The sequence below is a fragment of the Mesoplodon mirus genome (genome assembly GCF_964341445.2).
Source record: "Mesoplodon mirus genome assembly, chromosome: 10".
NCBI lineage: Eukaryota > Metazoa > Chordata > Mammalia > Artiodactyla > Ziphiidae > Mesoplodon > Mesoplodon mirus.
In genome coordinates this window covers 104,475,007-104,487,806 of record NC_138986.1, presented here as the reverse complement: position 1 = coordinate 104,487,806, position 12,800 = coordinate 104,475,007, and the positions used below count along the sequence as shown (strand labels likewise).

Here is a 12,800-nt window from a genome sequence, read left to right as displayed (position 1 = left end):
AATATTGTATGGGCCATACTTACACTAAAACTAAGTAAGAACAAATACTGCATGGGAATACTTACACTAAAAAATTATTCTGGGTTTATCTGAAACTGAAATTTAACTGGGTGCCTTGTATTCTTCTTCGCTAAGTCTGGCAACCCTTATATACTTACCACCAGCTGATGTATTATATAGTTATTGTAGTTTTGTTTAGTGTGTGTCTTCCCCTACTAGAATGTGCAGCGTTACCAAAGACTACAACCATGGAAGAGTGCCGGATACACAGGAGTAGCTGCTTACTGAATCTTGGTGAATGAATGAATGAACACGCACCATAAATACAAGCCACACCATGTAATGAGGAAAAGTTACATGTCCCAGAATTCCTGACTTGTGAACAGAAACCATGCACACAAAGGCCACAGACACAGATAGACACGTCTGCACTGTGCTCCCCATGCCAACCCCACACTTACCACAGACTTAACTGATACACATCACTCACTCTTCCCACATACTCACAGTCACCACCGAGGCCTACATTACCAACAAGACAGTGACAGAGTAAGTACTGATTGGAACTAAATCCTGGAGTATACACTGGGAACCACACTCTCAACTGTGTGTATCCAGTGCACCTGACACGTGTCACACACTCAGTAAATGTTTGTGGACAGAGGACTGATGAACCCACCCTGAGCCTTTCATTCCTCCCTCAGGAATCTCGAAGTCACAAGAGGATCCCCCTCGGCTTGGATCCACTGTGGTGGCCCAAGCCTGCAGCCCAGGGGCAGGGGAGGTCTCCTCTGCCCCTAAACACTTCTCCTGTGCTTCTTCTCCGTGAAAGCTCATGTACGCCGGTAAGGGCGCGGGGCTCCTCAGGTGAGGGGGTGCTTGGCTGTGAGGCAGGAGGCACACAGATCCCAGGGAGGCTGAGAGGAAACCCAGGGTCATCAGAGGTGATGAGGGCTCTGTGGAGGAGCCTGGGCAGGATGGCTGAGCTGTTACGAGGGCGTGGATCCCAGCTGAAACAGGGGTGGTGGGCGGGTGTGAATCCTGGTACTACCATGGTGGGGAAGTTAAGGAGCAGGGGCCGGAAAGGTCTGGACTTGAGGTGGAGGGAAGAGGGACCAGATTAAGCATCTTCAGAGGAAAATGTAGGGTTTCTCTTTGCCTTTGCTTCCAGAGAAGGACAGAGTTCTGCATCATAGACCTCCAGCCTGAGAGCAGCACCATCAAGCTCAGGTCCACACAGCTCACACACACGTGCGCCCTCCAGGCACAGCACTTCTCAGTGCACACATGAACCCCAAGCACGTGATCCACAGTACTCTCCTCCTGCACCACCGCCCCATTCCACAAGGAATGCACCACTGATATTCCCAAACTCACACTCCTCGTCATACACGCATCCATCCGGATCCCTCACATACCACAGTCCTCACCAATGTACTCCACACCCGTGTATACAGACACCGCTCCAGTATCCCCCAACACGCAGAAAAAAGCCCACAGATGACACCAGATACACCACTGCCTCCTACGGCCAACAGACACCAAGCTCACGACATAGCTACGTCATGCAAATGTCCCTCTCTCGTCTACCACACCTGCTCCCTCAGCTTCTGGCATGGCCCATGTATGTTATTATGTTTTTAATTTCCTTTTTCAGGAATCCGGAGATCACATCGAGACACTGCCCAGCCTACCGCACCCCTAGCCCAGGTTCAGGAAAAAGGGGAGACCGCTCCCCCATCACACTGTGTCTCCTCCTCACCCTCTTCACCCTGTAAGAACGATCTGCACACAGACAAAGAGGAAAGGGGCATGAAAATATACTACATGCAGGTACAAGTGAACAAGGGTGTAGCTGTCTCCTGGAAGACAAAGAATCCCTTGCAGTTGCCTGAAAAGCAGCTGACGATAGAAGAAGTGACCCTTCCTGAGGATGCGTGCACAGTAGGCACTTACCCCTCTGATGTGTCCACCGAAAACCTCCTGTCTGACAGTGAGCCCACTGGGGAGGAGAAAGAGTATGAGGAAAGGGCAGAGCCAGGAAGCCCATCAGGGTCACCTGCCATCGAGGAGAGACCCAGGGCCAAGACACCGGACTGGATGGTGACCATGGAGACCGGCTTCAGGTGCATGGCCTGCTGCCATGTCTTCCCCACCTTGGAGGTCCTCCAGCAGCACGTGAAGGGCGGCGTCCTGGGGGGCTTCAGCTGCCGTGTCTTTCATCTCAACATGGCCCAGTGGATGGGCAATGTGGAATCCGAAATCACCCCGAGGAGGAGGACAAGGAGGACGAGGAGGACGAGGAGGAGGAGGAAGAGAAGCAAGAAGGCCCCAGCCCAAAGAGACCCCATAGGCAGGCTCTTTCCTCTCTTTTGATTTCCACACAGCAACTGAGATTCATGGGACAGAAGATCCTGGAGACGGTGTGGTCTTGGAAGAGGTAAGGCTTGAGGCTGGCAGTCTTCTGAGCCTATGTCACGAGGGCCCAGAGGAGTCTAAGGGAAGGGGCCGCACACATGTGCTGGTTTACCTAATGGCTCTGCAGTTGCATCAACTTGGGACACACCCAGCACTTCCAAAGGAATTGAGCTCTGTTGACTTCAAGAAGAAGGTGGAGCCTTTTCCTAGGAGTTTTCTCAGGGTCTGCACGATGGACCTCAACTCTTAGAGGACGTACTGCCAGCAGCTCCTTCTCGGCAGAGAGAGCCAGGAGTGGTCTGAAGAGAAGACAGGGGCCCTTGCAGGACCAGAATTTTGAAGTCTGAGAGCCTTGGCCCTGAGCTGAGATCTCACCCTGACCACTGTACCTAGCCTTCTGTGACAAAGGGGAACATGAAAGAGAGTCAAGTGGAAATGAGGTTCCCCAAGATATGGAAGTGTTCCAGAACCTTCCTTGCGTGGTAGTTGATCTGGAGCCAAGCTCACTGTGGTGTGTGTGGCTCTGAGCATTAAGGCAACGCTGGAGGGTAACCCTGACCAGCAGAGCTTGGAGTGCTTCTTGTCTCTTTCTTTTCTACCTCAGTTGTTTTATCCCTTCCAGGGTGAAGAAAGCACCCTCGGGATAGTTGGTAGTAAACCAGGGTATATCCTCCCTCAAGGGGACCCGGCCTGCCCTTCATTCAAGATGCTCTGGAAATGGGAACTGACTCATGTTATCGAATTGGCTGAGGGAGCACAACTCCCATGTTGATTCCGGTCAGACATGTTCATCAGACCTAGAGCTTTTCTCCTGATTCAAATCAAGTAGGGTATTAGTAGACTTCCCATTTATTTCAGCCCTAGAGATAGCACATGAGCAAATATAAAAAATCTCTGTGTATCAAAGCATTCTAATGAGCCCTTTCATTTTGCTGTTCATTGTGAAAAACACGCTCACTTTATCTCTGCCAATGAAGTGTTTCCACTTGACCCATGATGCCCCACGATCCCATTAGCCTCACTGAATTTAGGGAGCCCATTATGATGACATAATTTCCCTCTCATTCCTGGCCTGCAGAGAAGAGCAGCTACAGAGCATTCCAAGACTGCTAACGCTCCCCTCACCAATACGTTTCTTAAACCTCTGGCAAAGGAAGTGTCCTCTGAGCCCTCCCAGGGCACATAGGGGGTTTGGGTGAGCAGATCTTATGTGATAAATCCACTCCAGTGGTCTGGCATTCCTATGCCTTTGTAAACCTTCTACAGTGGTGGTTCTCAGCTGGGGACACTTTTGGTCCCCCCTCCCAGGAAATATGTGGCAGTGCCTTAAGACATTTTTTGTTGTTGTTGTTGTTGTTGTACACGGGCCTCTCACTGTTGTGGCCTCTCCTGTTGTGGAGCACAAGCTCCGGATGCACAGGCTCAGTGGCCGTGGCTCACGGGCCTAGCTGCTCCACGGCATGTGGGATCTTCCCGGGCCCTGGCACGGACCCATGTCCCCTGCATCGGCAGGCGGTCTCTCAACCACTGCGCCACCAGGGATGCCCCTTGAGACTTTTTTCTTTAAGGAGCTGTGTTATGAATGAGCCCCACGTGGCTGGTGCACACGGATGTATCAAGACACTTTTTTTTTTTTTTTGGTATGCGGGCCTCTCACTGTTTTGGTCTCTCCCGTTGCGGAGCACAGGCTCCAGACGCGCAGGCTCAGCGGCCATGGCTCACGGGCCCAGCTGCCCCGCGGCATGTGGGATCTTCCCGGACCGGGGCACAAACCCGTGTCCCCTGCATCGGCAGGCGGACTCTCCATCACTGCGCCACCAGGGAAGCCCTCAAGGCACTTTTTATTGTTACAACTAGGGTGGCAGGGAAGAGTATGTGCCACTGGCCCATCTTACATTGCACAGGACAGCTCCCAACAACAAAGAGCTATCCAGTTCAAAATGTCAGTCATGCCAACGTCAAGAAATTTTGCTACAACATACTTAGAAAGTCCTGGCATTTTGACTTTAGCATACGCTAACCTTGGGTACAGGTTTCAGTCATTTGAGCAAACTGTTGAAGGCATTCCCAGGTAGCCAAGTTAACACGCTGAGTCTGGAATGGGTGTTGAATGCACTCGTATCAACAAATCCAGCCTAACCCAATATTACATTACTCCCACCTGTTTCAATACCTACAAAATCCACACACATTATTTCTCAGGTTTCTATTGATATAAATTATACAATTCCTTATTTTAGCAGAGAGTGTCTCCTCATGGTCATCCTTTATACCCGGTGGGTACCCACCCCTTCCCTGCTCCCGTCCCCATTTCAAGGACTCTAGTCTGATTACTAGGTCTGGAAAAACGAGAGGTAGTGGAGGCAAGTCTTGAGGATCCACAGACCCCTGCAAGGAAACTACCTCAGAATAGAGGCAGACTTCCTTCTAATAGCACAGCAGGCTCAACTAAGAGGTCACAGGTCAGAGGTCACAGGCCTCAGCTTTGTTGGAATCTGCCCATGTATTTCCACCTCAAATTTCCAGGATTCTACTCCTTCCCACTGATGCCCTAGGACATAAGAGAATCTACAAGGTTGTGAATCAATGTGTTGTCATTCAGCCACTGACTGAATTTGACTTTGGATCCCCTTAAAAAAATAAATAAATAAAAAGGAAGGAAAGAAAGATAGAAATGCTGATTATAACAAGTCCCCCAAAGTGTTGCTATGTAGCCAAGCTCAAAGCTAAGACAGAAAATCCCCAACGGTAAAAACAGATTTCGAGCTCAAGCTATCAACTGGGAGTTGAAACTGAAGGCCCTACAAAGGCCAATGGAACTGGATACAAAGCTAAAGATTTAGTCTTTAGCATAGGTGGGAGTCAAGGTTAGAGGAAGCCATGCACTGGGAGTGAGTTGTGAACTACTCAACACTAAGAATGGAAGAGCAGCTCTTTCATTGAATGTGAAGAAAGAAACAGGTAGTCCCTAGTTGCTACCACTGTCTTTGAACCAAACTAAAGAACAAGGTCAACCAGAAGGGCAGATATGAGAATCAAAAAGGAAACCTCTCTGGAATCCTCACTGAACCAAGTCTAAGTTCTGCTCTACTTGTGGTCTTTCACTTACAGAGACAAACCTTTTGGGCTTACCACAGGGATCAACAGACTTTTTCTCTCAAGGGCCAGAAAGTAAATATTTTAGGTTTTGTGGGCCATCAGTGTTCGTCACAACCACTGAACACTGTCAGCACAATGGGAAACACTCAAAGATGGTAAATAAATGGATGGGCCAATAAAGAGCTTTTATGTTCCAATAAAGCTTTAAAGGCAATGAGCCAGGTTGGGCTCACAGGAGGTAGTTTTCCAGCCCTTGACTTAACTCACTAAACTACAAATTACCTTGAGAGTTGGTGGTTTGATAGCTACCAAACCAAACCAAACAAGAAAGCCCTAGGATTTCTGACATCTAATGCAATGCAATTTGAGGTAGCATGGACTTTACATACACATGTGAAGGTGTGGTCTAGGAAACCAATCTTGGAAACCTGCCTCTCACATTAAATACATCTTTTGCTGAGTAAAGCCCTTTAACCAAGTAAGTGTTAAACATCAGTGAAATGACTAAGAAGTAGGAAATGGTATGCAAACCTCCTCCTTAACAACTTGTTCCCATCATTCTAGGTTTCTTCCCTATGCACATTTTTCCTTAGGGAATCGTTGATAAATTTTACCTCTAAAACTTACCTATTTCCACTCTCTATCTTCAGGATTTGCCCAATCACTGTTACTTTGTAAACAATTTTAAAAAGTTTTTTGGGGGGTAAGTTCCTTTTTTCCCACAGCTAATGGTTCTCTGTGTCATAGTGTCTGGAACGACCCAGCTACTTCTCCAGTCAGACCAAGCACTTGAAAGGACAAGCCGGTACCCCGAGCTATCCATCCATTCGCCCAGTAAGGAAGCCTGATGAGGAGAACTAGGATGTGTAAATTTCTACTGTTGGAATTAAAACAGAATATTCTGGGCTGCATGGATTTATCTTAAACTTCAAATGCATTAATTATAAATATACCGTTACACTGACTACTATTCTGTATCTTTGAATAACCATATACATTTTTTCTTTTTATAACTGATTTCTAGAAGTCTATTCCTTAATTTTGGCCATATATATGTATACCTCATGATGATAGGATTTCTTACTGTGAGGGATTAATATATTCTTAGTAATTTTTAATATTATATTTTACATTATTTTACTACCTATGTTACTATAAAAGTAACAGTATTTTACTGGAAAATTGATGCTCAATGAAAAATTTAAAATATGGAAGTTACATGTGGAAGAAATCCCTGAAAATCTTGCCACTGTTTACCTAAGGGTGAATATCCCTTTACAGATGATAGGACGCATTAACACACACACATACATGTTTGATTAAGGTATGTGATGTACCTACCTAAAATACATTAAACTGTTACATGCTTCTGTCATTAAGTTTAAGCCATAATTTTAACAGACCTGTTATTACATAACTATCTTAAAATATAAAGACATTCCTATTGAATATTTCACTTTTACAAAATTTAGTAACATTGACATGCTACTCACCTTTTCTATTTGAATTTCCTAATTATAAGGTCCTATTCTGTGATTTCTATATCAAAGGGACGCACGTTCTATGTTTTGATATGTACTCAGCAACTTCACTTTGAAAATCAATTTTTCAATCCACCGCTAGGAAAAAGTGTGCAAGTCAGTCGTTGAATAAATATGTTTGATGAAATTACCAGATTTCAACAAATATTTTTTTTCTTTTTATCTCAGGCCAGAGAGGAGTAAGGAGATAGAGAACTTGACAAAAGTAATCTACTTCAAACAGCCTCTTTTCTCTACTTAAGAAGTCTTGATGAAAGTAATGCTAAAACCCTTGGGAGACAATCACATCAAAACCTAGACGGAAATATGGTGAATAAGAAACCAACGATCAGTTCATTTACTAAGAAATGTTTGTCCTCTGTCACTGTCATTAGTAACTCTTTCTGACACTTAAACCTCTGCCTTGACATTCTTGAAAAAAGGGTCAACAGTATGCTTTCTGTATTGCAAGATGAACAATCCATTTTCAGTAAGTCTATACTGTCACAAAAGATAACTAAATTTGTACTGTATAAGATTCACAGAATATTAGATAGACGAAGTCCAAGATAAGATCCAACTTGAAGCGAGGCTGGGGGGAGACAAATGGAGCTCATCATAACAGGACGATGCCACATTAATATTACAAATTGCAATACTGAGTGGTTTTCTAACACTTCAAATTTTTGTCTCCCTGAATTACTTTGAAGGCCAGATTTAGGTTAACTGCTCTGAATACAAATTTTTATGAAATTTTGGAGGGGATTGCAACATAATTTTCAAAAAGTTTTTCCTCATTCATTAACTGAACAAATATCGAGCACCTACAAAGTAGCTGACAATGTTCAGACTGTAGATTCAGAACAAACGTCGCTGCATTCGTGGAATTTACGTTGTAATGGGCATACATTTTGGCATGTTCATCATACTTTTGTACAAGGCCTGCTAAAACTCACACTAAGGCTGCTCCCCTAATATTTTAATAGAGGTCAAAGTTCCAACTTACTACACCATTTACCAGAGTTCTCTGCCGTGTGGCCTCCTGACTACTGGGACATGTTGAGCTATGGCTGAAACACCGACTTTAATGAAACAAATGATTTTTTTTTCTTTTGAACTTGATGACTGGAAGAATTCACATGACACCTGAGTTGTTTTTGTTTTTGTTTTAATCATTTTATGGAACTTTTCTCGTGTGTGGGCTCTCTGATGGTCTTACCACTCCTCTCACTTTTATAGGATTTATCAGCAGCATGGATTCTGTGATGAACTGTTAGACTGGAGCGCCAACTGAAGCTCTTACCACAGGTCTCACACTTGTAAGGCTTCTCCCCTGTGTGCACTCTTTGATGAGACTGTAGCTGTGAAGGCCGACTGAAGACCTTACTGCATCTGTCACATCTGTACGGCTTCTCTCCAGTGTGGACGCTTTGATGAAGCTGAAGACTTGAGGCCTGAATGAAGTGCTTCCCACACTCCCCACACTTATATGGTTTCTCTCCTGTGTGGACCCTCTGATGCATGTCGAGGTTCAGGCTCCACTTGAAGCCCTTCCCACACTCCTCACATCTGTATGGCTTTTCTCCAGTGTGGACTTTTTGATGGGCTTGAAGGTGTGAACTCCGACCAAAGCTCTTCCCACACTCTTCACATTTGAATGGTTTTTCTCTGCTGTGGACTCTCTCATGGGCCAGAAGATTTGAGGCCTGCCTGAAGACTTTCCCACACTCCTCACAATTATACGGTTTCTCTCCGGTGTGGATTCTGCAATGAATTTTAAGATCTGCTCTACGACTGAATCCCTTCCCACACTCTTCACATTTGTATGGTTTCTCACCGGTATGGATCAGCTGGTGGATCTGAAGTCGTGAACTCTGATTGAAGCCCTGCCCACACTCCTCACACTTGTAAGGTTTCTCTACACTGTGGGCCTTCTGATGGATTTGAAGATATGAACTCTGACGGAAGCCCTTCCCACATACCTCACATTTATAGGGCTTCTCCCCTGTGTGGACAACCAGATGAACTTGATAATGGGAGTTCCTCCTGAAGCTCTTCCCACACTCATTACATGTGTATGGTTTCTCTCCTGTATGGACTCTTTGATGTGCCTGAAGGTTTGAACTCAGAGTAAAGCCTTTACCACACACATTACGTATGTATGATTTCTCTCCAGTGTGGACTCCCTGATGGGCCTGAAGACTTGAAGGCCGACTAAAGCCTTTCCCACATTCCTCACATTTGTAGGGTTTTTCCTCCTGTGTGGACCCTCTGATGAATGTATAGATTTGAGCTAGAAATGAAGCCCTTCCCACACTCCTCACATTTGTACGGTTTCTCTCCCGTATGGACTCTCTGATGGGACTGAAGGTGTGAATTCCGACTGAAGCTCTTATCACATGTGTCACATTTGAATGGTTTCTCCCCAGTGTGGACTCTCTGAGGGTCCTGAAGGTGAGAGGCCTGACTGAAGGCCCTCCCACACTCCTCACAATTATAAGGTTTCTCTCCCGTGTGGACTTTACAATGAATAGGTAAGTGCTGACCTACGGCTGAAGCCTTTCCCACATTCCCCACATTTGAATGGTTTCTCTACAGTGTGGACTTTCTGAGGAGTCTGCAGCTGTGAGCTCTGACTGAACTCCTTGCCACACTCATCACACTCACTGTGTTTTCCTCCCACGTGAACTCTCTGATGAATATGAAGAACCGAGCTGTAACGGAAGCCTTTTCCACACTCACTGCACGTATGAGACTTCTCTTTTGAGTGCAATTGCTGGTGAAGATCAAAGGTGGAGCGATCGGTGAAGGTTTCTTTACGTTCATTACACCGGTAAGGTTTTTGTCCTGTGTGAATCATGGTATTCTGATCCAGTGTTGAAACCCTCATGCTATCTTTTCTATAATCACTGTAGCTGTAAGATTTTTGACCCTTGTGTACTCCATGAGCATCAAGGTGGTGTGAAATCCAACTGATGGTGTCAACATCCTCTTTACACTGACACCGTTTATTTTTCATGGAAATTTGCTAGTGTCTATGCTGATCATTCTGTGACTCAGCCAATGATGTTTTCCTCCAAGAATCCTGGGCTCTCAAAGTTGCAAACCTTGCATTTCCACTACTACTGGGATCACCTGCTTTATCATTTAATATACAGTTCTCATCTTCAGAAATTTGAATAGAGTCCTGCCCCAATCTGGCAGGGGGAATCACCTTGTTTGTGGAACTGACAACTATTTATCATGGAGTCTTGGCATCTGGTTAAGTCATTTGCAATTTGTTGCCAGATTTGCCAGCAGGAAAGCTCTTCACGTGATCCTCTGTCTTGAACGGCCCTCAACTCACTTTGATTGTTTTCTTCTAGAAGGACAGAGAATTCAGAGATGTGGACACGTGAAAGCTTTGTTCAAAGATTCAAGATTTTACACTTAAGACACAGTATGAGACTTTAATGAGCCTCAGGATGGTTCAGCTCATCTTTCGCACGACAAATGAAGTTCTCTGGTTTATATACTAACAGAAACCAAGAGATGGTCTGTTAAACTCCCAAATACTTAGCATTAATGAAACCCATTTAAAACCAAATGACTACTCTGACATACTATTTAAATCATCTTTCAAAAATTACATGTCATTCCTACCATAACACAGTATCAATAAAGACAAGCATTTTGCTGTGCTCACAGCTTTAACAGTGCCTAGCAGTTAGTCAGGGCTCAAGAAATGCATGCACAGGTGAACTCAGTTTGATTTCTAGGATTCTCTACAATTCTGAATCCCAGGTTAAGTTTGAACCAAGTCAGAGAAGCGAAACAGCTTTTACAAGTCAGGTATCAGATACAGGAAAAGGACTGGAAAGTACAGTTTTGCTTAAGTTGAAAGGCTGCACCCGAGGCGGCAGCACACCAAGGGGGTTAGTGCTGAGGAGGATATGAAAGGGGCTAAAAACCGGGACTGCCCCGGTGGCACAGTGGTTAATAATCTGCCTGCCAGTGCAGGGGACACAGGTTCGAGCCCTGGTCCGGGAAGATCCCACATGCCGCAGAGCAACTAAGCCCGTGAGCCACAACTACTGAGCCCACGTGCCACAACTACTGAAGCCCGCGTTCCTAGAGACCGTGCTCTGAAACAAGAGAAGCCACTGCAATGAGAAGCCTGCGCACCACAACCAAGAGCTGCTCCCACTCACCACAACTAGAGAAAAGCCCATATGCAGCAACGAAGACCCAATGCAACCAACAATTAATTAATTTTAAAAAAGGGTCTAAGAATCAGTGGGGTTAAAAAAAAGCATGAAGACCTATGCACTGGATCCTTCTCAGGCATTTGTGCTGCCTAATATGTTCCTCCACTCCCCCTGCCAAGCAGGAGTCAAAATTTAGAGGCTAGGGAAGAATGCTGTCTCTTTAAAAACAGCATGGACAATTTTTGGACACAGATACATTGGTCTTTAACAAGAATGAGTTCCAAAGTGAAGAATGGGCTTTATGAGTGAGCTGGGAATAAATTCCATAGCCTGTGATAAGTATTGAGAAGAAACAGACTAGAAACTATTAAAGAATGATCAAAGCACTCAAGGTGACATTATCTAAAATGCCTTCTACAAGGTACATACAAATGTACACACACACACACAAAATGTTTGTAGAGCTAACAAAGATCGATTTCTTATTAGTGAGGTGGGCTTTGGACGAGGCAAATGGGACGCAGTGGGGCAAATCTTTTAAGGGAAAGGCTAACTCACCAGCTGGCTGTTTTCTGAGACCTGTTCTCCCCTGGTATAAGGGATAAGGAAACAGAAATTTCTTTCCTTCTATGGGAGGGTTACCTAAGAAGTAGACATAAGAATCCTCATTCCAAACAGTATTTCCTCCCCAAATGAATTTGCTCTGCTACTGAGAGCTCAAGGAAAGTCACAGGGAAAGCATTTTACTCAGTTTGGTTATAATTACAGGTTCTATACATATTTTTTGTGCAAGTTGATGAGGGCCAACTTGTACAGAAAGGCAAACACACACATACACACATCATGGGCACCTGAGAAGTTAGAATTAGGCTAGGAATTCATTTGAAGACAAAAAAACATTTAGCAATATCCCTTATTCACTCGGATTTGTTCACCGCCTACTAGCTATTTTCATGGAAGGCTAATTTCTCTATCCATTAACTCATTCGTTTATTCAAGAAATATTTAAGAGTTCCTGTCATGTACCAAGACTATGCTAAGCACTGAGGCTAGTGAGCAATAAACATATAACAGCCCGAATTCCTCCTGCACTCCTGGATTACCCTCCAGTGGAAGACAGAGAGGTGAGAAACAGGTGAACAAAATGTACATGAGTGAAACGCTTAGAGACAAAACAAGGCAGGGCAGAGAGAGTAAGAAAGAGAGGACTGTATTTTCCATAGGGTGGTCAGAGGACAGCCACCTCCTCATCTTTAAGGTGACTGACTGAAAGAAGTAGAGGCCTAAAAGATTACAGGTGAAAGAGTATTCCAGGCAGAGAGAAGGACCAGGAAAAGGCTCTGTGGCAGAAGCATCCTTTGCAGGTCTGGAAAAGATAGGGTAAGAGGGAGGAGAGGTAGTGTATTCAGGGAGGTGGTGGAGAACGAACAGCAGCCCACAGAAGGCTCTAGAAGCCACTTTAAGTGGTTTTTATTCTAAGTAAAAGAAGCCACAAGAGAATTTTGAAACAAGAACATAACCTGACTTAAAGTTACAAAAGATCACTTTGCCACCTAAAGAACAAACTGTGGGAGGA

At 44.9% G+C, this 12,800-nt stretch overlaps 1 protein-coding gene across 1 annotated transcript in view; it reads left to right on the top strand.

The window, feature by feature from the left end:
- Window positions 1-835: 835 nt before the first annotated feature.
- LOC309811216 (protein FAM170A-like) overlaps window positions 836-12,800 on the top strand; it is a gene marked incomplete at both ends in the record, with an annotated part of 518,093 nt that continues 506,128 nt past the window's right edge. Inside the window, 2 exons of the mRNA XM_082633804.1 lie at window positions 836-845; window positions 1,796-2,126. Of these exons, the coding sequence (XP_082489930.1) occupies window positions 836-845; window positions 1,796-2,126 (341 nt within the window). The remainder of the gene's footprint in view (window positions 846-1,795; window positions 2,127-12,800) is intronic.